The sequence below is a fragment of the Marmota flaviventris genome, chromosome 3 (genome assembly GCF_047511675.1).
Source record: "Marmota flaviventris isolate mMarFla1 chromosome 3, mMarFla1.hap1, whole genome shotgun sequence".
In the NCBI taxonomy this organism is placed as follows: domain Eukaryota; kingdom Metazoa; phylum Chordata; class Mammalia; order Rodentia; family Sciuridae; genus Marmota; species Marmota flaviventris.
The window spans coordinates 103497049-103523191 of record NC_092500.1 but is presented as its reverse complement, the minus strand read 5'-3'; the positions used below and the strand labels follow the sequence as shown (position 1 = coordinate 103523191).

The 26143-nt window shown below is 35.1% G+C and overlaps 1 protein-coding gene across 1 annotated transcript in view; it reads left to right on the top strand.

Moving 5' to 3' along the window:
- The first annotated feature begins 738 nt into the window (after positions 1–738).
- The window catches only part of LOC114095811 (disintegrin and metalloproteinase domain-containing protein 18-like), a 31898-nt gene continuing 6493 nt past the window's right edge, over positions 739–26143 (top strand). The window contains exons 1-2 of the mRNA XM_027939225.2: positions 739–793; positions 1334–1410. Of these exons, the coding sequence (XP_027795026.1) occupies positions 739–793; positions 1334–1410 (132 nt within the window). The remainder of the gene's footprint in view (positions 794–1333; positions 1411–26143) is intronic.

The following is a 26143-nucleotide window of genomic DNA, read 5'->3' as shown; positions in this document are numbered from 1 at the left end:
TAATACAGGTGATGCTTCCTTGGCCCCATGTAAACTGTGATCTAGATATATGTAAAAAAAAAAAAATATATATATATATATATATATGTATATATATAATATATGTACATATTATATATAAATAAATAAATAAATATATATATAATATATATATTGTGTTTCTAAAATTATCATTAAGGCGCTTGCATATCTTTTTACTTTATTGTAACACTATTACAAGTAATATTAGCTTGATTTAACTATATATATATAGTTAATATATTACATATATTAACTATATATTATATAATATTATATATATATTTATATATATATCTATTCCTTATTTGTCAAGATAATAAGTTATTAAGTCAACAGCATGTAGAAAATCGCTAGTAATAGTAATTGACATTTCCATCTTGCTCTTCCTCCACAGTAAATAAACCTATCAGAAAAGTGATATGGTGAAAGGAAATGACCAAAAAAAGGAGAATCATGCTTCTTTATCCCTACTGAGGAATTTAAACAATTTAAATTTGTTTACAACAACTGAGTTGCTCACAAATGTGCGTTTTGTTTCCTTTCCCTTCCATATGGAAGCCACAAAACCTCCCACGAACCACAGTCCTCACCCGCAAAGGCCCTGACCGCAAACTGTCCTCCCAAGATGCAGTGAGCCAGGGCCCAGGGCTTGCTCGCGAGGATTGTGTCTGCCCAACGGTCTTCTTCCGCGGCTGTGCTTCCCTGCTCTGACCAGCCATGTTCCTTCTCTTTGCACTCTTTGCTGAGCTTGGAATGCTGCAGGCCAGCCATGGTAAGCCATACCATGCCAGCTGCCCTGTTCCTTCTCCTTTCCTTCAGAGAAATGCCTGGCTCCTCCTGGGGAAAATTTTCCCATAGCTCTGATACCTGTCCACACCACTGTGTAGATTCCCTGCTGGTGCTTTTCTCCATATTACCCCTACCCCACCCCCAACCAGGCCAGGTGAACACAGCACCTTAGCCCTAACTCAGCAGCAGACACCTGCTACTCTTCCAGGGTCAGCTCACCTTGTGATGGAAGATGCAGGTTGAATGTGCACTGCCCTCAGTTTAATCCTCAGAGTCCTGAAGCAAACAACTTTCAACGTGATTCTGAAAAGGAATACGATGATCCTGTATCTAATTGTATCTGAGCCACTTCCAAAGTGTCCTTGAAAATCCGTTGTGAGCTCAGCACAAAAAGCTTGGGCACATAAAATTAGCAGTTTTAGACCTCAGGGTATGCTCTGTTTAAGAACACTTACTTGACTCAGACCATTTCTGATGAAAGGAAAAAAATAAAATACAACAAAAAAGCATGTTCTTACTGCAGATTCTGAAGGAATATTCCTGCACCTCACGGTGCCACAAAAGATAAGCTCAAATGAGAGTGAAGTTTCAGAGAGGAAGGTAAGTGATCAAAAATATTTGTTTTATGTTTAACATTTTAAAGTTAAGTACTCTTTGGTAAAAGAAATTGGAAAAAAAAAAGGTTTCCTTCTATAAAAACAAGCAAACAACAAGAATCAAAATAACAACAACAACAAACAATTAAATTGAAATAGTTAAAATGTTTTATATTACAAACTGGAAGTCACTACAAACACTATAGGAGTTTAGAGTTCCATGTGGTTAGAATTGTGGGGCCAATATACATTAATCCTCTGAAAATGTTTTCAAAGTAAAAAAGTATAGTCCAAAATAAAAGTAAGAAAAATAATTAAAGTTCCATTAACTATTTTGGTAATCAGTATTGGTACTTATTATGATTATCACCTACTAATAAATAATTATAATAAAAATAAGTAAAATATATAAGAAGTTACATTTGAGAAGCACAATAGAATCACTTCTCCTTTAGAGAAGTTATAAAATACTTTCATTTATTAATTTCATTAATGCTCATAATTGCTTCCAGAGTTGAAGATGTAAAAATACATATGTGGAGGTATATATATATATATATATATATATATATATATATATATATTTGTTTTTTAAAAAGAAAACAAGAAAAAGTTGAAGATATCAAAGCTACATGTATCAAGACTTACAGTTCTAATCTTGAATTTCTGCTGAAAAATTTATTACATGTTATTGTCTCCATTTTTTTCTTATTACTCTTGTAAAGAGTCACTGCATTACCACTTTAAACTTCTAATTTCTTCCTATCAAGAAGTATATAACAGCTATGCAGGACATGCAATGATTTTACTAGTACAAGACCTGAAGGTTTCAATACTTGTCCATATTTTTGGTGTATTTTATACAGAACTATTGAAGCCATTTTTACTGTGATAGGGCACATTTTATGTTTGTAAGCTTAATTGAGGTATAATTGATATAAAAATACATATGTCAAAGGTATACATTTCAATGAGTTTGAACAGATACATACATCTGTGATACAATTATAACAATTAATTGTTATTTAAATGTTATTTAATGTTATTTAATTGTTAGCATTTATCACTTCCCAAACTTTCCTTGTGTACCTCTTTGTGTGTGGTAAGAATATGAGCTATACCCTATTAACAAGTGTTTATGTGCAGTGTAGTTTACTATAGACAACTCTTATGTTGTACAGCATCTCTCTAGAACCATTTCATTTTGCATAACTCTAACTTTATAATCATTGAGCAAGAATTCTCTATTTCCCTCTCAAAGTACACCCTGTCAACCATTCGGCTCCCCATTTGTTTGAGTTTGATAATCATAGATAACTCATGTAAGTGGAATCTTGGGTAGTATTTGCAATTCTGTGTCTGCTTATTTCACTTAACATAGTGTCATCCAGGTTTATCTATGTTGTTTAAATATTAGGAAGTTTTCTTTCCTTGATGTGTCTTTGTCTGATTTTGGTATCAGGTTGATACTAGCTTCATAGAATAAATTTGGAAGGGTTCCCTTCTTTTCTATTTCATGGAATAGTTTGAGTAGGATTGGGGTTATTTCTTCTTTGAGAGTTAGGAAGAACTTGGCTGAGAATCCATTGGGTCCTGTGTTTTTCTTTGTTGGTATGCTTTCTATGGTGTCTTTCATTTTATTTGAAATTGATCTGTTTAAATTTTATACTTCCTCCTTGTTCAATTTGGGTAGGAAATATTTCTTTATGAATTTGTCTATGTCTTCAAGATCTTCTATTTTATTGGAGTGCAAATTTTCAAAATAGTTTCTGAGTTTCCTCTGTATTTCAGTAGTGTTCATGGTTATATTCCTTTTTCATCACAAATTTTAGTACTTTAAAGTTTTTTTCCTCTTTAATTTGGTTATTTTAGCTAGGAGTTCATCAATTTTATTTTTTCAAAGAACCAAATTGTTGATTTGTTGTTTTTTGAGTGTTTTTTGTGTGTGTGTGTGTGTATGTGTGTGTGTATGTGTGTATGTTTCAATTTCATTGACTTTGGATCTGAATTTAATTGTTTTCTATTTTATGCTGCTTTTGGTGTTGATTTGTTCTTTCTCTAGGGCCTTAAGATGCAATGTTAGATTATTTGGTGACTTTGTATTTTTTAAATGAATGAGTACAATTCTGTGAACTTTCTTGAGGCACACACCTATAGTCCCTGTGGCTCGGGAAGCTAAGATAGGAGGATCACAAGTTCAAAGCCAGCCTCATCAATGGTGAGGCACTAAGCAACTCAGTGAGGCCCTGTCTCTAAATAAAAAAAGGCCTGGGGATGCGGCCCAGTGGTTGAGTGCTCCTGAGTTCCATCACCAGTCCCCCTCAACTCCCCAAAAAAGAACTGCTTTTTAAAAATTTTTAATTTTAATTTGTTATATATGACAACAGGATGCATTACAATTTGTATTACACAAATAGAACACAATTTTTCATATCTATGGTTGTGCACAAAGTAGAGTCACATCCTTCGTGTCATCATACATGTACTTAGGGTAATGATTACATCACATTCCACCAACTTTCCTACCCCTATGCCTTCTTCCTTCCCCTCTGTCCCTTTTCTTCTTTGCCCTATCTAGAGTTCATTTAATACTCCCATCCCACCACCCCGGCAGCGTATTATGGATCAACATCCTTAGAGAAATCATTTGGCATTTGGTTTTTGGGGATTGGCTAATTTCACAAGCATTATATTCTCCAGCTCCATCCTTTTACCTGCAAATGCCATGACTTATTCTCTTTTAATGATGAATAATATTCTATTGTGTATATAGAACACATTTTCTCTATCCATTCATCTACTAAAGGTCATCTAGGTTGTTCCATAGTTTAGCTATTGTGAACTGTGCTTCAATAAACATTGATGTGGCAGTGTCCCTGTAGTATGCTGTTTTAAAGTCTTTTGGGTATAGACTGAGCAGTGGGATAGCTGGGTCAAATGGTGGGTCCATTTACAGTTTTCCAAGGATTCTCCATATTTCTTTATATATTAACTGCACCAATTTTGAGGGAATCTTATCAGCAACGTATGAATGTGCCTTTTTCTCCATATCCTCGCCAACACTTATTGTTGTTTGTATGCATAATAGCTTCCAATCTGACTGGAGTAAGATGAAATCTTAGAGTATATTTGAGTTGCATTTCTCTAATTGCTAGAGATTTGAACATTGTTTCATGTATTTGTTGATTGATTGTATATCTTCTTCTAAGAAGTATCTGTTCAGTTCCTTGGCCCATTTATTGATTGGGTCATTTGTGTTTTTGGTGTTAAGATTTTTGACTCCTTTATATATTCTAGAGATTAGTGCACTATTAGACATGTGTGGTAAGAATTTGTTCCCAATTATTAGGCCCTCTATTTACCTCACTGATTCTTTTTTTTTATTTCTGAGAAGAAGCTTTATAGTTTGAATCCACTCATTAATTGATTGTTGATATTAATTCTTGTGCTATAGGAGCTAATAAGTTAAAGAAGTTGAGGCCTAATTTGACATGATGGAGATTTTGGCCTACTTTTTATTCTAATAGATGCAGGGTCTCTGGTTTAATTCCTAGGTCCTTGATCCACTTTGAGTTGAGTTTTGTGCATGGTGAGAGATAGGGGTTTAATTTCATTTTGTTACATATGGGTTTCCAATTTTCCCAGCACCATTTGTTGAAGAGGCCATCTTTTCTTCAATGTACATTTTTGATGCCTTTGTCAAATATAAGATAACTGTAATTATGTGGGTTAGTCTCTGTGATGTCTACTCTGTACCATTGGTCTATACCAGTCTATTTTGGTGCAAATACCATGCTGTTTTTGTTACTGTTGCTCTGAGTATAGTTTAAGATCTGGGATAGTGATGCCACCTGCTTCACTCTTCTTGCTAAGGATTTCTTTAGCTATTCTGGGTCTCTTATTTTCCAGATGAATTTCATGACTGCTCTTTCTATTTCTATGAGGAATCATATTAAATATGTATAGTGCTTTTGGTAGTATGGTCATTTTGACAAAATTAATTCTGCCTATCCAAGAGCAAGGTAGATCCTTTCATCTTCTAAGGTCTTCTTTGATTTCTTTCTTTAGGGTTCTATAATTTTTATTATATAGATCTTTCACCTCTTTTGTTAAGTTAATTCCCAAGTATTTTATTTTATTTTATTTTTTGAGGCTATTGAGAATGGGATAGTTTTCCTCATTTCCCTCTCAGAGGATTTTTCACTGATATACAGAAATGCCTTTGATTTACGGGTATTGATTTTATTTTCTGCTACTTTGCTGAATTCATTTACTAGTTTCAGAAGTTTTCTTGTGGAATTTTTTTGGGTCTTCTAGGTATATAATCATATTGTTGACAAATAGTGCTAATTTTAGTTCTTCTTTACCTATCGGCATTTCTTTCAACTGTCTAATTGCTCTCACCAGTATTTAAAGAACTATGTTAAATAGAAGTGGTGAAAGAGGGCATCCCTGTCTTGTTCCAGCTTTTAGAGGGAATGCTTTCAATTTTTCTCCGTTTAGGATGATGTTGGCCTGGGGCTTAGCTTAGATAGCTTTTACAATATTGAGATATGCTCCTGTTATCTCTAGTTTTTCTAGTGTTTTTAACATACAGGGGTGCTGTATTTTGTCAAAAAGTTTTTTTCTGCATCTACTGAAATGATTATATGGTTCTTATCTTTAAAGGCTATTGATGTGATGAATTACATTTATTGATTTCCATATGTTAAAACAACATTGCATCCTTGGGAGAATCCCACTTGATCGTGGTGCACGATCTTTTTTGATCTATTTTTTCCATTGGTTTGGCCAGAATTTTATTGAGAATTTTTTCATCTATATTCATTAGAGATATTGGTCTGCAGTTTTCTTTTTTTGATGTGTCTTTGCCTGGTTTTGGAATCAGAGTGATATTGGCCTCATAATATGAGTTTGGAACTGCTCCCACGTTTTCTATTTTCTGAAATAAATTGAAGAGTATTGGTATTACTTCTTATTCAAAGACCGTGTAGAACTCAGCTGTGTATCCATCCAGTCGTGGGCTTTTCTTGGTTGGTAGGCTTCTGATGGTGTCTTCTATATCATCATTTGAACTTGATCTGTTTAAATTGTGTATATCATCCTGATTCAATTTGGGCAAATCATATGACTCTAGAAATTTGTTGATGCCTCTTATATTTTCTATTTTATTGGAGTATAAGTTTTCAAAATAATTTCTAATTATCTTCTGTATTTCTGTAGTGTCTGTTGTGATATTGACTTTTTCATCACATATGTAAGAAATTTGAGTTTTCTCTCTACTTTTGGTTTGCATGGCTAAGGATCTGTCAATTTTATTTATTTTTTGAAAGAACCAACTTTTTTAAAAAAATTTTTTATTGTTGGTTGTTCAAAAACATTACATAGTTCTTGATATATCATATTTCACACTTTGATTCAAGTGGGTTATGAGCTCCCATTTTTACCCCATATACAGATTGCAGAATCACATCAGTTACACATCCATTGATTTACATATTGCCATACTAGTGTCTGTTGTGTTCTGCTGCCTTTCCTATCCTCTACTATTCCCCCTCCCCTCCCCTCCCCTCCCCTCCCCTCCCCTCCCCTCTTCTCTCTCTCTGCCCCCTCTACTAACATTCATTTGTCCCCCTTGTATTATTTTTCCCTTTCCCCTCACTTCCTCTTGTATGTACTTTTGTATAACTCTGAGGGTCTCCTTCCATTTCCATGCAATTTCCCTTCTCTCTCCCTTTCCCTCCCACCTCTCATCCCTGTTTAATGTTAATCTTCTTCTCATGCTCTTCGACCCTACTCTGTTCTTAGTTACTCTCCTTATATCAAAGAAGACATTTGGCACTTGTTTTTTAGAGATTGGCTAGCTTCACTTAGCATAATCTGCTCTAATGCCATCCATTTCCCTGTAAATTCTATGATTTTGTCATTTTTTGATGCAGAGTAATACTCCATTGTGTATAAATGCCACATTTTTTTTATCCATTCATCTATTGAAGGGCATCTAGGTTGGTTCCACAGTCTTGCTATTGTGAATTGTGCTGCTATGAACATCGATGTAGCAGTGTCCCTGTAGCATGCTCTTTTTAGGTCTTTAGGGAATAGACCGAGAAGGGGAATAGCTGGGTCAAATGGTGGCTCCATTCCCAGCTTTCCAAGAAATCTCCATACTGCTTTCCAAATTGGCTGCACCAATTTGCAGTCCCACCAGCAATGTACAAGTGTACCCTTTTCCCCACATCCTCGCCAGCACTTGTTGTTGTTTGACTTCATAATGGCTGCCAATCTAACTGGAGTGAGATGGTATCTTAGGGTGGTTTTGATTTGCATTTCTCTGACTGCTAGAGATGGTGAGCATTTTTTCATGTACTTGTTGACTGATTGTATGTCCTCCTCTGAGAAGTGTCTGTTCAGGTCCTTGGCCCATTTGTTGATTGGGTTGTTTGAAGAACCAACTTTTTGTTTTGTCAATTTTTTCAATTGTTTCTTTTGTTCAATTTCATTGATTTCAGTTCTGATTTTAATTAGTTCCTGTCTTCTATTGCTTTTGATGTAGATTTGCTCTTCTTTTTCTAGGGCTTTGTGAAGTAATGCTAAGTCATTTATTTGTTGACTTTTTCTTATTTTAAAGAATGAACTCCATGCAATGAACTTGCCTCTTAGCACTGTCTTTATAGTGTCTCAGAGATTTTTATACATTGTATCTGTGTTCTAATTCACCTCTAAAATTTTTTTAATCTACTCCTTGATGTATTCTGCAATCCATTGTTCATTCAGTAGCATATTATTTAGTCTCTAAGTGTTGGAGTATCTTTTATTTCTTATTTTATCAATTATTTCTAATTTCATTCCATTATTATCTGATAGACTTCAGGGTAGTATCTCTACTTTTTAATATTTGCTAAGAGTTGCTTTGTGACATAATATATGGTCTATTTTAGAGAAGAATCCATATGCTCCTGAAAAGAAAGTGTATTCACTTGTTTAAGGATGAAATATTTTTACATATGTCAGTTAAGTCTAAGTTATTGATTGTATTCTTGAATTCTGTAGTTTCTTTGTTCAGCTTTTGTTTGGAAGATCTATCCAGTGGTGAAATAGGTGTGTTAAAGTCACCCAAAAATATTGTGCTGTGATGTTTTTGATTCTTGAACTTGAGAATCATTTGTTTGATGAAGGTAGATGCTGAATTATTTGGTGTATAGTTCTCTTCAGCAGTATGTAGTGTCTGTCATTATCACTTTGATTAACTTTAGCTTGAAGTCTACTTTATTTGATATGAGGATGGAAACCCCTGCTTGCTTCCACAGCCCATGTGAGTGGTATGATTTTTCCCAACTTTTCACCTGCAGTCTGTGGATGTCTTTTCCTATGAGATGAATCTCTGGAAGGCAGCATATTGTTGGATCTTTTTTTTTTTTTATCCAATCTGCTAGCCTATGTCTTTTGATTGGTTAGTTTAGGCCATTAACATTCAGATTTATTATTTAGACATAATTTGTATTCCCAGCTAGTTTTGTTTATTTTTGGTAGTTAATGTGACTTAGTTTCTCCTCTAATTACCTTTTCCTTTTTCATTATAATGTGATTTGGTGTAAATCTGTTGTAATTTTGTACACTTGGTGTCCTTCTTTATGTTTGGGAAGTTTTCTAATATTATTCCTTTGACAAGATTGTGCATTTCTTTGGTTTGAAACTGTGTCTTCATTATCTGATGTTGATGTTGTGTCTTCCAAGTGATCTTTTCTGTTGGTAATGATTCTATTCAGTTGTTTTTTCTTTTTTGGGGGGGGAGGTGTTACTGTTTTCTTCATGTAAAGGATTTCTGTTTTTTTTTTCAGAGTCTATCTCTTTCTTGAAGAAATCTTTTGATACCTGTATTTGCTCTCTTACCTCTTTGTTGGAGTGATCAATTTTTGCCTGTATTTGCTCATTAAGGTCATCCTTTAGTTCACATATCATTTTAATTATTAATCTTCTGAACTCCTTTTCTGATATTTCATCAACTGCACTGTCCATACGTTCTCTTATTATAGTATCCTGGTTTGTTTGGGGCACTTTCCTCTTTTGTTTTTCCATGTTGTCTGTGTGTCTTACTTTCTTGCAGTGTGGATCTGAGATATTACAGTTTCTTCCCTATATTCTTGTAGTACCTGTGCATATTGTCTGTCCCTCACTGTGATGTTGGGCTTCCAGACCCTTCTGGTGTCCCTCAATGTATGCTACTGCAACTAAAAGTGGTGGCGGCAATAGTGGAGTAACTTGAGATAATAGTGGACGTGCCCCAAGATGGATGCCATATTTTACAGAGATGGGGCTAAAAGGGTGGGCCTTATACTCTTTTGGGGATTCCTACTCTGAGAAGCAGCTACTTCTAGCCCCTGTCTGTTGTCAAAAAGGTAGGGGATACTGCGTGGGGAAGGCTACGGCAGTGTCTGCATTGTCCCAAGATAGAAGTGGGTTAAACTTGGGATCCCAGGTGGGGGTGGGAAAACTGAGACCTACCCTGGGCCTGGGTTCCATGTATGTTGGTGTGGGCAGATCTGGGCCAGCCTGAGTTCCCACGGTAGTCTGCTGGTATGAAGAGGCAGTACTGCTGGTGGCAGGATGGACCTGGGCCTACTGTGCAAGAACTGCTTTAATAGTGTTTCAGGGATGTTGGTATGTTGTGTTGTTATTCTCATTTATCTCTAAGAATTTTTTTTATTTCAGTCTGGATTTCTTCTTCTATCCATTTATTATTCAATAGCATATTATTTAGTCTCTAGTGTTTTATCATTGATCCATTCCATTATGATCTGATAGAATGCAAGGTTTTATCTCTTATTTTTTTTGTATTTGCTAAGAGTTGCTTTGTGGCCTAAGATATGGTCTATTTTAGAAAATGATCAGTGTACTGCTGAAAAGAAAGTGTATTCAGTAATTGATGAATAAAATAGTCTGCACATGTCTGTTAAGTTTAAAGTACTAATTGTATTTTTTAGTTCTATAGCTTCTTTAGTTAGTTTTTGTTTAGAAGATCTATCCAGAAATGAGAGAGGCATGTTAAAATCACCCAGTATTATTGTGTTGTGGTCTATTTGATTCTTGAAATTGAGAATTTGTCTGATGTATGTAGATGCTGCATTGTTTCGGGTATAAATATTTATGACTATTATTTATTGTTGTTGTATAATTTCCTTAAGCAATAAAAAAAGCCCTTGTTGGTCCCTTCTGATCATCTTTGTCTTGAAGTCCACTTTATTTGATATCAGGATAGACATGAGTATAGAAACTCCTCCTTGTTTATGAGATCCATGTGAATGATGTGTTTTTCCCCATTCTTTTATCTCCAGTCTGTGGATATCTTTAATTTTGAGGTGACTCTCTTGGAGATAGCATATTTTTGGGTCTTGATTATTAATCCAATCTACTTGTCTATATCTTTGAATTGATGAGTTTAGGCTATTTATACTCAATGTTATTTTTGAGTATGATTTTTATTTCCTGGCATTTTGATTTGTTTCTGGTTTTTAATTTGTATTAGATTATTTTTGATTGACTATTCTAGTATAGTTCCTCTCTTTGATGATTTTAAATTTTATTTTTTTATTTCTTCTCTATGAAATATCTTATTGAGTATATTTTGTAGTGCAGGCTTTATAATTGTGAATTCTTTTAACTTTTGTTTAAAATGGAAAGTTTTTATTTCATCATCAAATCTGAGGGTTAGTTTTGCTGATCATAGTATTCTTGGTTGACATCCATTTTCTATCAGAGCTTAGTATATATTGTTTCAGGACCTCCTAGCTTTTAGGATCTGAGTTGAGAAATCAGCTGAAATACAGAATGGTCTACCTCTAAATGTGACCAGGCATTTTTCACTAGCAGCCTTTAAAATTCTAGCCTTTTTCTCTATGTTAGGCATTTTCATAATAATGTGAATTGGTGTTGGTCTGTTGTAGTTTTATATATTTGGAATCCTATAAACCTCTTGTATTTGATTTTCCATTTTATTCTTAAGGTTTGGGAAATTTTTCTATATTATTTCTTTGAAAAGTTCATGCATTCTTTTGGTTTGTATTTCTGAGCCTTTATGTATCCCAATACTTCTTAAACTTGTTCTTTTCACCTTATCCCATATTTCTTGGAAGTTCTATTCATGGTCCCTCAACATATTTTCTCCATGTTTACCTTTATTTTTAAGATTATATATTTTTTCTTTGTTTCCTGAAGCTCTGTCTGCCAAATTATATAGTATTTGGTGATGCTTTTCATTGAATTTTTAATTTGGTTTATTGATTTCTTCATTTCAAATATTTCTGTTTGATTTTTTTCAGTATCTCTATCTCTTTATTTAAATAATCTTTCACTTCCTGTATTACTTCCTATGTTTTATCTCTGATTTTACTCTTTACATTGTCTTTTACCTTATAGATCAGTTTAACTATTAACTGTACAAATTCCTTCTCTCCCATTTCTTCTACTATGGTGTCTCTGTATTGTTATTGAGGTATTTTGGTTTGTTTGAGATGGTTTGTCCTCTTCTTCTTCTTGTTGTTTGCCTATCCATCTAACAGTATGGATCTGAGGCAGTAGATTTTCTACTCTGTGAACTTTAGTGTCCTTGAAGGTTTCCAGTACATCGTAGTTTAGAGGGAGATAAATAACAACAACCAATATAATGATATATAGCATTAAACCAAATATTCTTGCTATGATATTTACAATGTTAATTGTTACAATAAGCAAACAATGTAATCAGCTATTGTCCATGGTAAAAACAGTAAGTTTGCAAAAAGCATTTGCAATTTCTAAAGGTTAACAGAGAGAGATCAGAAGAGGTGTAGGATGTGATAATTATGGGAAAAGAGGAGAGAAATAGAAGTTACAAAAAAGGCTAAAGGAAGAGCAATAGAACAATAAAGTTTGGCTGTTAGCAGAAGAAAATAGATAAAAAGAATGAAGAGAAATAGCTGAGAAAAAAATATATGAAAGAAAACCGAAATATACTAATTAAACACCTACCTCCTTAAAAGACTGAGCCTTGAAAAATAATTGCCTTCAAAAAATTATAGAAATGAGAAAAAATAGACAAATATGCAAATATGTAAGTGTCCATTAACTAGCTCACAATTAAACAGAAAAAAGTTCTTTTAAAATTAATTTTTATTTGTTTTAATTGGTTATACATGTCAGTAGAATGCACTTGTATACTTTGGTATATCATACATAGATGGAATATAATTTCTCATTTTTCTGAGTATACATATTGTAGAATCATATTGGTCATACAGTCACATATATAAATAAAGTAATTATGTCTGTTTCATTCTACTACCTTTCTTATCCCCACTTCCCCTGCCTTCCCCTCCTTTCACTTCCCTCTACCTAATCTAAGGTATAATGCTATTTTTTTTTCTTTATACATGTATTTTGTTGTTGTTGATGTTGTTGCATTACAATTCTTAATACACATATATACCACAGTTTTTGTATCTCTGATTGTATATAAATTATGTTGACACTCAATTCAGGTCTTCATACATGTACTTTGTATAATGATGTCCATCACATTCCACCATCCTTGATAATCCCCTGACCTCTCCTTTTTCCTCCCACCTCTCTGCCCTATCTAGAATTCATCTATTTCTCCCATGCTCCCCCTCTATACCCCACTATGAGTCAACCTCCTTATTTCAGAGAAGACATTTGGCATTTGTTTTGGGGGGATTGGCTGACTTCACTTAGCATTATCTTCTCCAACTGCATCCATTTACCTGAAAATGCCATGATTTTGTTCTTTTTTAATGCTGAGTAAAATTTCATTGTGTATATATGCCACATTTTTTTCTATCCATTCTTTCACTGAAGGACATCTAGCTTGGCTCCACAGTTTGTCTATAGTGAACTGTGCTGCTATAAACATTGATGTAGCTGTGTCCCTGTAGTATGCTGTTTTTAAGTTCTTTGGGTGTTGTCCGAGGAGAGGAATAGCTGGGTCAAATGGTGGTTCCATTCCCATATTTCCAAGGAATGTCCATACTGCTTTCCAAATTTGCTGCACCAATTTGCAATCTCATCAGCAATGTATGAGTGTACCTTTTTTCCCACATCCTTGCTAACACTTATTGTTGTTTGTCTTCATAATAGCTGCCAATCTGACTGGAGTGAGAGGATATCTTAGAGTGCTTTTGATTTGCATTTCTCTGATTGCTAGAGATGATGAGCATTTTTTCATATATTTGTTGATTGATTGTATATCTTCTTATAAGAAGCATCTGTTCAGGTCCTTAGTCCATTTGTTGATTGGGTTATTTGTTTTTTCAGTGTTTAGCTTTTTGAATTCTTTATATACCCTAGAGATTAGAACTCTATCTGATGTGTGAGGGGTAAAAATTTGCTCCCAGAATGTAGGCTCTCTGTTCACATTACAGATTGTTTCTTTTGCTGAAAAGAAACTTTTTAGTTTGATTTCATCTCATTTATTGATTCTTGGTTTTAATTCTTGCACTACAGGAGTCTTATTAAGGAAGTTGGGGTCTAATCCCACATGATGAAGATTAGGGCCTACTTTTTCTTCTATCAGAAGCAGAGTCTCTTGTTTAATTCCTAGGTCCTTGATCTATTTTGAGTTGAGTTTTGTGCATGGTGAGAGAGAGGGGTATAATTTCATTTTGTTGCATATGGATTTTCAATTTTCCCAGCACCATTTTTTGAAGAGGCTATCTTTTCTCCAGTGCATGTTTTTGGCACCTTTGTCTAATATAAGATAATTGTAATTTTGTGGGTTAGTCTCTGTGTCCTCTCTTCTGTACCATTGGTCTACCAGTCTCTTTTGGTGCCAATACCATGCTGTCTTTGTTACTATTGCTTTGTAGTATAGTTTAAGGTCTATATAGCAATGCCACCTGCTCCACTCTTCTTGCTAAGGATTTCTTTAGCTATTCTGGGTCTCTTATTTTTCTAGATGAAGTTTATGATTGCCTTTTTCTAATTCTATGAGGAATGCCATTGGGATTTTGGTCAGAATTGCATTAAATATGTATAGTACTTTTGAAAGTTTGGTAATTTTGATAATATTAATTCTGCCTATACAAAATCAAAGTAGATCTTTCCATCTTCAAAGGTGTTCTTTGATTTCTTTCTTTAGGGTTCTGTAATTTTCATTATATAGATCTTTCACTAAGTTGATTACCAAAGTGTGTGTGTGTGTGTTTTTTTTGTTTTTTTGGCTCTTGAAAATGGGGTCGTTTTCCTCATTTCCCTTTATAAGGATTTGTCACTGATATACAGACATTCCTTTGCTTTATGGGTATTGATTTTATATCCTGATACTTTGCTGAATTCATTTTCTAGTTCTAGAAGTTTTCTGGTGGAGTTTTTTGGGTCTCCTAGGTATAGAATCATATCGTCAGCAAATAGAGCTAATTTAAATTCTTCTTTTCCTGTACATATCCCTTTAATTTCTTTTATCTGGCTAATTGCTCTGGCCAGTGTTTCAAGAACTATGTTGAATAGAAGTGGTGAGAGAGGGCATCCCTGTCTTGTTCCAAATTTTAGAGGGAATTCCTTCCATATTTCTCTGTTTAGAATGATGTTGGCCTGAGGCTTAGCATAGATAGCCTTTTATGATGTTGAGATATGTTCCTGTTATCCCTAGTTTTTCTAGTGTTTTGAACATAAAGGCGTGCTGTATTTTGTCAAATGCTTTTTCTGTGTCTATCAAGATGGTCATATGATACTTATCTTTAAGTCTATTGATGTGATGAATTACATTTATTGATTTCTGTGTGTTGAACCAACCTTGCATCCTTGGGATGAATCCTACATGATCGTGGTGCACAATCTCTTTGATATGTTTTTGTATTTGATTTGCCAGAATTTTATTGAGAATTTTTGCATCTATGTTTATTAGAGATATTGGTCTGAAGCTTTCTTTCTTTGAAGTATCTTTGTCTGGTTTTGGGATCAGGGTGGTAGTGGCCTCCTTGAATGAGTTTGGAAGTGCTCCCCCTTTTTCTATTTCCTGAAATAAATTGATTAGTTGTTCTTTAAAGTTCTTGTAGAACTCAGCTGTGAATCCATCAGGTCCTGGGCTTTTCTTCGTTGGTAAAATGTTTTGATGGCTTCTTCTATTTCCTCACTTGATATTGGTCTGTTTAAGTTGTGTATATCTTCCTGACTGGGCAGATCATATGACTTAAGAAATTTGTCAATGCTTCAATGTCTTCTATTTTATTGGAGGATAAGTTTTTAGAATAATTTCTAATTATCTTCTGTATTTCTGTAGTGTCTGTTGTGATATTGCCTTTTTCATCATGTGTGTTAGAAGTTTGAGTTTTCTCTCTTCTCTTTGTTAGCATGGCTAAGGGTCTGTCAATTTTATTTATTTTTTCAAAGAACCAACTTTTTGTTTTGTCATTTTTTTCAGTTATTTTCTTTTGTTTCAATTTCATTGATTTCCTCTCTAATTTTAATTATTTCATGCCTTCTGCTGCTTTTGGTGATGATTTGTTCTTCTTTTTCTATGGCTTTGAGATGTACTGTGAGGTTGTTGATTTTTTCTTCTTTTAAGAAATAAACTCCATGCAATGAATTTTCTTCTTAGTTCTGCTTTCATTGTGTCCCAGAGATTTTATTATGTTGTGTCTGTGTTCTCATTTACCTCTACGAATTTTTTAATCTGCTCTTTGATATCTTCTGTAATCCATTGTTAATTCAGTAGCATGTTGTTCAGTCTCCATGTGATTTTTTTTATTTTGTTGTTGCTTTCCAATTTCATTCCATTATGATCTGATACAATCCATGATAGTATCTCTACTTTTTTGTATTTGCTAAGAGTTGCTTTGTGGCATAGTATAAGGTCTATTTTAGAGAAGGATCCATGTGCTGCTGAGACGAAAGTGTATCAGCTTGATGCCAGTTGAAATATTCTATATATATCAGTTAATTCAAAGTTATTAATTGTGTTATTGAGCTCTATAGTTTCTTTATTCAACTTTTGTTTGGAAGATCTATCCAGGGGTGAGAGAAGTGTGTTAAAGTCACCGAAGATTATTGTGTTGTGGTCAATTTGACTCTTGAACTTGAGAAGAGTTTGTTTGATGAACATAGCTGTATCATTGTTTATTGCATATATATTTATGATTGTTATGTCTTTTTGGTGTATGGTTCCCTTGAGCAGTATGTAATGTCCATCTTTATCCCTTTTGTTTAACTTTGGCTTGAAGTCTACTTTATTTGATATGAGTATGGAAACCTCTGCTTCCTTCCGTAGTCCTTGTGAGTGGTATGATTTTTCCTAACTTTTCACCTTCAGTCTGTGTATGTCTTTTCCTAACAGATGAGTCTCCTGTAGGTAACATATTTTTGGATCATTTTTAAAAATCCAGTCTGCTAGCCTATATCTTTTGATTGGTGAGTTTAAGCCATTAACATTTAGGGTTACTATTGAGATGTCATTTGTATTTCCAACCATATTTGTTTATTTTTGTTATTTAACTTGACTTGGTTTCCCTCTTGATTACGTTTTCCTTTAGTGTACTACCTCCTTCTGCTGGTTTTCATTTCCTCTTCATGAAATATTTTGCCAAGGATATTTTTGTAGTGCTGGTTTGGTTTTCTAGCTATAAATTCTTTTAATTTTTGTTTATTGTGGAAGGTTTTTATTTCTCTTCAAATTTGAAGCTTAATTTTGCTGGATACAATATTCTTGGTTGGCACCCATTATCCTGCAGGGCTTGAAATATGTTGTTCCAGGATCTTCTAGCTTTCAGGGTTTGTGTTGAAAAATCTGCCATTATTCTAATTTGTTTACCCCTATATGTAATCTGATTCCTTTCTCTTGTAGCTTTTAAAACTCTCTCCTTATTTTTTATGTTGGGCATTTTCATTATAATGTGTCTTGGTGTGGATCTGTTGTGATTTTACACATTCTGCATCCTGTAGGCTTCTTGAATTTGGATTTCTATTTTATTCTTCATGTCTGAAAATTTTTCTGATATTATTTCATTGCAGTTGCTCATTCCTTTGGTTTGGACCTCTATGCCTTCCTCTATCACAATAACTCTTAAATTTGGTCTTTTTATGCTATCCCATATTTCTTGGATGTTCTGCTTGTGGTTTCTTATCATTTTCACTGTGCTGTCTACGTTATTTTCAAGATGATATACTTTATATTTATTTTCTGATGTCCTATCTTCTAAGTGGTCTACTCTGTTGGTGATGCTCTTGTTTGAGTTTTTAATTTGGTTTGTTATTTCTTTTATTTCAAGGATTTCTGTTTTTTGTTTGTTTGTTTTTTGTATACCTCTATCTCCCTGTTGATATTATCTTTTGCTTCTTGGATTTATTTATATAGCTCATTGTCAAAGTGATGTTTCTCTGCCTGTTTTTGTTCTTTAATGTCTTCTTTGAGTTCCCCAAACATTTTAACCAAGTATATCCTGAAATCTTTCTCTGTCCTTTTTTTTCTGCTGTAGCTGTCAATTCTTCTAATAATGTGTTGTCTTGAATTATTTGTGGTATTTTCTTCCCCTGTCTTTTCATATTGCTCATGTTTCTTTCCTTTCAGCTCTGTGGGGGCTGGTATGTTATTGTTTTTACCCTGTAGATTTTTAGTGCTCTTTATGGTTCCATGATCCCTCCTTTGTGGGGAAGGACAATGTTAACAGATCCTAATATTAACAGTATATCACCTGTGAAAACTATTGTTATTAAGACATTTATAGTTAGTCTCAATGTCCAGAAATGTTGGATTCAATGGTTATTTAAAATATAATCAGTAGTTTCCTAAAAGGTGTACAGTTTCTGGTGGTGGACAGTGAACTTAGGGTCAGGCATAGGATGATACACTAAGGGGAAAATATGTGAGGGTATGGCTTTAATATAACTTAGGAAACTTGAAGGAGAACTCTAATGAAGAGGGTTAGTAGCAGGGGAATAGACAGGTAGTAATTTAGGGTAGACAAGTAAGTGGGAGGACAATAGAGTACATAAAGACAAACACACATATTTATTTAGAAAATTACAAGATGTTAAACTAGTAAAATTTGGAGGGTGAAAGAAGAAGAAAGAGAATCAGGAAAATAAGGAAAGAAAAAGAAAGAAAAGAAAGAAGAAAAAAAGAGAAAGAAAAAAGGGGGGCCTTATGAAATTCTTCTATATTATATTATTCAGGTGACTTAGTTCTCAAAGTTCTGTTTCATGTAAAGTTCTTGGTTTTACATATGTTGGGGTTGTGAGTGCCAGAGGATAGAAGGGTAGAGGAGAAAGAAGAAGGATAAGAAGGAAAAAAAATACTCTTAGAATTCTGTTTTCTTCCTGCCTCTCTTCTCTTCCAGTAGGTGGAGTAGCCTATTTTAAGCTGGAGTCTCTGTCCTCAGGGTGGTGTAGGTAACCAGGGTGAGAAGACTTGAGACCCCCAAGGCTTCCCAATCCTGGTCTCTCTGATTTGCTCCAGGTTTTAGACTCCTCCCCTCTCTTGCTTACCAGCTCCCAAATGCTGGACCTCTTGACCTCAGGCTCTTAAAGATGGGCGGTGCCCTGGTCGCACTGAGCTCTCCTTCAGCTGAGAGCAGTTTTTGTGCTGAGTAATCTCAGCTAGGAAGGTGGGGGGGGGGGGGGGAGGAAATTGGAAACCAGGTACCTGTTCAAACAGAGGTCCAGGTCCGCTCTGATAGCCATGCCCACCAAATATGTTGAGAGAGGTTTTCCAAGACGGAGTGAGTCTGCTTCCAGCGCCAGGGTGTCCAGTGAGGTGGGGGAGCTGGGATGGCTTTGTACTGTGGCTAGATTGCAGCCGAGTGACCTGCATGGGAGTGGAGCACAGCTGATTAGGTGATTCTGCTCCAATGCTTGAGAGCCCTGTGCGCTAGAACTGTGGGCTTTGGGTGCAGAGTTCGGAGTCTTATTGGAACACAGAGGCTCTGATTTCTGCGCAGTGGTTGCAGCTCTGATGGTTTCTGGGAAAATCCGCTGTATAGGGGTCCTGTTGCATTGTATTCCATCAAGATGAGACCTTGTGGAGACGCTGCCTGACTGCTTTTTTGGCTTAATTCCACAAAGCAGCCAGAAACAGTACCTCCTCTATTTCACCTTCTTGGATCCTCCTAAAAAGAAGTTCTTCATGAAAAGTCAAGGAATTTTTTCCTTCAGTGACCAAAATTTCTTAATAGGAATATGTGTTTGTTGTCTCTTCTCAAATGTCTTTCTTTTTATTTCTTCCTGAGGAATGTAGTCAATATGAGAGAATTGGACTACAGGCTGTCAAATCCTTCCTCTTTTTGAGTTGCTTGTCAAATTGTCAGTTTGGAGTTCAAAAATCCTCAGCTCACCTTTTCCACTATGCTAGATAGAGTGAACTGGAGTGTGATGTCTGCTCCTCCCTGAGGGTGGAGTCACTGTCGTGTTCTTTAAGAGGAGTTCTCATAGACAGAGCTCCTGAAGGGGGGATTTAGGTCTATATAGGTTTCCTCGTACTTTCTGGAATGGTGATTGGTCTGAGGTTTTAAAATCAGGAAACTGTCAGGGCCCAGCACCTGCAGCCACCCACTGGGTGACTGCACCCCAGGGATCTCTGCTGGGTTCCACTCATATGGTGGAGGAGCCAGTCCTTTCGCCCCCTCTTTCACCATACCCTCCCCACCTTTCCTGGACTCTTAAGTTCAGTCCCCAAACTGTCACTTCTGCCCCCACCCTTTCCAATTTCTGGCCAGACTCCGACTTTCCAACTGCAGGAATGAAGGGAAAGTGGGGATCTGGGTGGTTTTCCAGAACTGTATTTCCCTGTAAAACCCTCTCCAAGTCTGATTTCCTCCTGGCCTCCTGGGCACTTTCTATGACATGGGTTTGTCAGGCCTGTTTTTCGGACTCAGTTCAGGTTTGCCAGGATTGGGCCCCCACAGCGGCTGCCACTGCAGAGTGGCTGCAAGACAGATTCTTCATCTGTTCTCCACAGGCTGTCCGGAGAGTCTTGGCTTCTTTCCTGCCAAAGAGTATTATGCAGCACACCTTCTGGGTCAATCTGCAGTGTCTTAGATTTCTGATCTTTCCATACCAAGACCCAGCGAAGGCCTCCTAAAAATACTGGTTCCCTTTAAACCACGATTCCTCCACTTTGCCCTTGAAGGTACTGCTCTGGCAAGCATTGGCAATGCTGGCAGCAGAGTGGGGGATTTCTTCCTTATCTATTTATATCCATTCTCTTGAGTCCTCAATATGGTTGAATTTCCAGTATTGGTCCCAGTAAAGTTCCCCACTCTTTTTCCCCCCACCACCTTACTGAGAAGCTGCTTACCTGCTTTCTTGGTTTCACACCACAGAATTAGCCTCCTCTATTCTGCTATCTTGAGTATCCTCCAATTATCATACATTTTGTATATCAACTCTTTAACATACATGTGATTTGCAAGTATAAACTATTTCACAAAACATTACCTTGAATTTTAGTATATTATAGGAATCATATAAATGCTTTAAAGGCTTCTAGTGCTTATCTAAAGTACATATGTGGAAACTATATTCCATTATTTATAATTCTAAGAAGAAACTCCCTACCAGTGAATAGATGGTTTCAGGATAAATTTATTTCCTTCTTCCAGTTCCTTCTTGCCAAAGACCATTGTGAACACATTTGTTGTTGAACAAGATGGTGTATTACTCATTGCACCAAGACACAATACTTACTACAGTAAACCATGGTTCATTTCAGTAAAAAAGATGTTAGATGGGACTAATAAAATTTTGACTTGTGTTAGGGAATTTGGGGGAGCATTTAAGAAGTAGACCTTTGTTGTAATTTAGATGTGGTCAGGAGGTATACATAATCCACTTTTATGATGTATCTAAAGTAATGTAATTCATGGAAACAGAAAGCAGAATGATGGTTTTCAGAGATTCAGAGACATGGTAAAGGAGAGTTCTTGCTTAATGGAAAAAGTTTGTTTTCAAGATGAAGAAATTCTGGAAAGCTTCTGTACCAAATTGTTAAGATTTTTTTTTAAATCAAGAAAGATATTGATCTGAGCTTGGTGACACTTGCCTGTGATCCCAGCTACTTGGCAGTTTGAAGCAGGAGGATTGATTACAAGTTTGAAGCCAATCTCAGCAGCTTTTTGAGACCCTGTCTCAAAATAAAGTTAAAAAAAAAAACAGCGTTAGAGGATATAATTCAGAGGTAAAGTGCCTCTACTACCCACCCCCTGCCCCCCCCAAAAAAAGAGAAAGAGAAAGTTGAAATTTGTCAGGTGCATTTTCTGCATCATTTGAGATTAATCATGTGGTTTTTATCTTTCTCTCTTTAATGTCATGTGTCATGTGGGCTGATTCATGTATGTTAAACTAGCCATCTTTGCCAAGAATAGACCCCACTTGATCATGACGTATAGTATTTTAGTGTGTTACTGAATTTGGCTTGCTAAGATTTAATTGAGGACTTTGACATCAATGTTCATGAGAGATGTTGGCCTGTAGGTTTTTGTTGTCTTGTTTTGCTTTGTTTTTATTGTTATTTTGTATTTTCCCCTTGAGGCATTTTTGTTTGGCCTAGTTATCAAGATAATTTTGTCCTTGTATTACCTCTTGCTCAGTTATTTTGAAGAGTTTAAGAAGAATTGGTAATAATTATTCTTTGAGTGTATGGGAGAATTCAGAATTTTTCTTTTCTGGAAGGTAATTGACTTGTGCTTCATCCTGTCTCCTTCTCTTTCTCTCCTGATTTCCCTTTCTTTTCAAGCTTTTTCTTTCTTTTGATTTAATCTTGAGAAGGTTATTTTTTTCTAGGAATTCATCCGTTTCCTCTAAGTTATGCTATATGTTGGCCTAATGTTGTTCATAATAATCTTTTATGATCATTTTATTTGTAAGATATCTTTGCAATATCTCCACTTTCATTCTTTTATTTTATATTAGAGTCTTCTCCTTTTCTCTTATTCTAGCTAGTGGTTTGTAGATCTCATTTATTTTTTGAAAGGATCAATTTTTGGTTTTATTGATTTGTTCTGTGCTTTTGCCTCTTGTTATGGAAGTTTTGATATAAAGTCTATTTTATCTAATTACAACCACCTTTCCTCTTTTTGGTTATTCTCTGTGTGGAATATCTTTTTCCATCCTCTCATATAGATATGCTCTGCATGTAGTGTAGTCAGGACATAATTGGCTCTTTTTTTTTCACCTACTCAGCCACTCTCTCTTTGGGTTACAGAGTTTAATTCATTTATAATTAAGGTTATTACTGATAGGGACTTAATTTTGCCATTTCGTCAATTGTTTTCTGGTTGTTTTGTACAGTTCTTTTTCTTCTGTTATTTTTAACTAATAAAGACATAAGAATTTTAAATATTAATAGGATACCATATTAGGTTTTAATACCTATATGTGTTGTGTAATATTTAAGCTAGATGCTTCTTGCACCACATTTTTTATTTCTTTAAAAAAAGTTGACTTCAAAGTCCTTTCTTATATCTTTTTTGAAATGCATATCACATTATTGCTAGAAGAAAAAAAAAACACAAATATCTTGCTTTTAAAATGGGCAGTCTAAATTGACTTTCTCAAAACAAAGCATACTAATTGCTCACAGGTATATGAAAAAAATGTTCAAAATCATTGATTAGGGAAACTCAAATTGAAGTCGTAGTGAGATATTACCTCATCCTAGCAAGACTGGCTTTTATCAAAAAGACGAAGGGGCCCAGGGCACTCAATGGGACTCTGGAGTTCACTGGTTAGCAATGTCTCATGTCTTTTTTCCTCACATTCTGGTGCAACACTCTTTTACTGGGAGACTTGTGGATCAAGCTGCTCTCTGGAAGGCACAAATCCTAAGTATTGATGACATTCATATCGGGCTAACTCTGTAGGTTAGCCCGATATGAATGTTGTGGAGGCATGGCATTTTCCACCTAGATTTCAAAAAATGCCTCAGAGAGCCTCAGGGCCCAAAGATTTGACTTTTAGGAATGGTATCTCTTCAGGATCCCCATTAGGGTAATGCAGGTGGAGTCCTGATAGTAGTGCCCCCTCTGAGATTTCAGAACTACAAAGCCATCAGTGTGTGAAATTCCACCCTGGAAGAGCCACTGGCATCTGACTCTCTCCATCTAAAGCTGCTGGGTGTGCTGTGTCCAGCAAAACCACCAGGGCAAACTATTTACGGCGTTGGGTGTCCAGTCTCTACCTTAGCATGTTGCACATGGAGTCAGAGGTTATTTTCAAGCCTTAAGACTTCATGTTTGCCCTTGAGACATGTTACTCCTTTTCCTTGACTCTTTCTCTGTCTTGGAATTAGATTTCTATCTTATAGCTGGCCTGCAATTTTATTTTGGAAGCGTATCACTTGTCTGATTTCATGAGTTCATGATTAGAGGGCAGTTTATCTCAGAATGAAACAAACCTTTGAATCTTACCCACAGCTTACTTAAATGATACATGATTCTCTGAATTTTAGACGTGGAGTTATTTCTAGAACAAGTCACTGGAGCTATTGGGATGGAAACAATGTGATTTTGTGTATGAGGAGAACATGAATTCTGAGGCATCGGGGTAGAATACTACTTTTTTTTTTTCCTTCTGAAATTCATGTTGAAAATGAATTCCCAAAGCAACAGTATTAAGCGTTAGAAGGTATGAACCCTGCTATGTAATTGTGACTGACTTATTTAGATTCTGCCCTCATGAATGGGTTTAAGTGCTCTTATAAAAGGGCTCTCTCAGTCAAGCCCTTCTGTTCCCTTTCATCCCTTCCTCCATATGAGGATACAGCAGGGATTCCCAGAGAATGTAGCAACAAGGTGTCATCCTGGAAGCAGAGATGTCTTGCTATGACAGCAGGAGTGAATGGTGATAGATGATCCTGTAGTTTTTATTCTTCATTCTGTTAGTGTGATGTATGACACTGATTGATTTTCATATGTTGAACTATTCTTACTTTCCAGGAATAAATTCATCTTATTATTCTATAATATTTTTAAAGTGCTCTTGAATTTGATTTGCTAGTATTTTGTTGAGGATTTTTATGTCAATTTTCATTAGAGATAATAGTCTTGTCAATTTCTTTTTGCATTGAATCTCTCTTTGGTTTTGGTGTCACTGCCTCCTAGATTCAGTTGGGAGTGTTTCTTTTTCTTTTGTTGTTTGGAAGAATTTGAAGATGTTTGGTTTAATTCTTTTTACATTTTTGGTGGAAATTTATGATTTAGCCACCTAGTCTTGGGAATTTTTTATTTTTGGGGAGAGATTTTTTTTTAAAATTATGTCTTCAATTCTCTTATTAAATTTGGGGCTGTTCACATTTTTAAAAACTTTCATGAAGTATTCATGATAGTTTCAATGTTTCTATCCAATTTTCCATTTGTCCTTTGTTATTCTATTTTTAAAAATATGATTATTCGTAATATTTTTGTATAATCCTTTTGATTTCTGTGGTATCGGTTGTAGTGTTCCCTTTCTTATTCCTGTCTTCATTTTAATAGTCTGGTTTGTTTTGTAGTTTTCTTTCAAGCAAAGAATTTATCAATTTTATTGATATTTAGAAAATATCTCTTGATTTTTAAAATTTTTTGTTTTGATTTTCTTTTGGATTTTCTTGAGTTGTAAAGTTGGGTTTTTTAATGTAAACATTTCCTGCTATAAAATTCCCTTTTATTACTGCTTTCATTCTGTCTTATACATGTTGGTATGTTGTATTTTTCTTTTCATTTATCTGCAGATATTTTCTAAATTCTTGCTTGTTTTATCTGATCCATTAGTTGTTTAAGAAATAAATTGTTTAAGAGAATGTCACTTTTATGTATAGAAGACAGGAAGTTTAATAGAGTTGAAGAAGGAAAATGATGGAGGGAAGAGAAGAAGAAAGAGCTTGAAATCAAAATCCTTGTATATATGATTTTGTTAAAAGGAATCCAATTACTTTGTATAATTATGATACTCCATTAAAATAAAATTAAAAATAATTTGTTGAATTTTCATAGTTATATATTTTCTTACTTTCTGCTGGATTGATATTAATTTCAATCCATAAGGAAGGGAAAACTGTGTTATATGATTTCAATATTCTTGTAATTTTTTAAAGATAGTTTTCTGGTCTATTTGTTTTTACTCTGTCTTGGATGTTCCATGAGTTCTTTGTGTGTGAGAGAGAGAGTGTGTGTGTGTGTGTGTGTGTGTGTGTGTGTGTGTGTGTGTGTTCGTGCAGGGATTGAACTCAGGGATTGAATTTACCCACTGAGCCACATCTCCAGCCCTATTTATTTATTTATTTATTTTTATTTTGAGACAGGATCTTGGTAAGTTGCTTAGGGCCTTGCTAAGTTGCTGAGGCTGGCTTTGAACTTTCCCTCCTCCTGCCTCAACCTTCTCAGACTCTGGGATTACAAGAGTGCTCCACCAAACCTGGCTCCATGTGTTCTTGAAAAGATAGTATTCTATTTTTATAGGGTGGAGAACTCTGTATGAATCTGTAAGTTAAATTGGTTTATATTGCTCTTCAATATCTCTGTTCCCTTATTGATCTTTCTGGGTGTTTATCCATACCTGAAAGTTAAGTATATCTTTAACTACTGTAGTGTCGTTATTCATCTTTTAGTTGTCAGTTTTCTTCAGATATTAGGAAGCTGTACTGTTTGTCAAACTTATAATTATTATGTCTTCCTGGTAAATTGTTCTTTTTGTGTTATATACTGCCCTTCTTTGTCTCTTGTGACAGTTTTTGATCTAAAGTCAAAGTGTGAACACTCCTGTATCTTTAGAAGTCTTCAAGA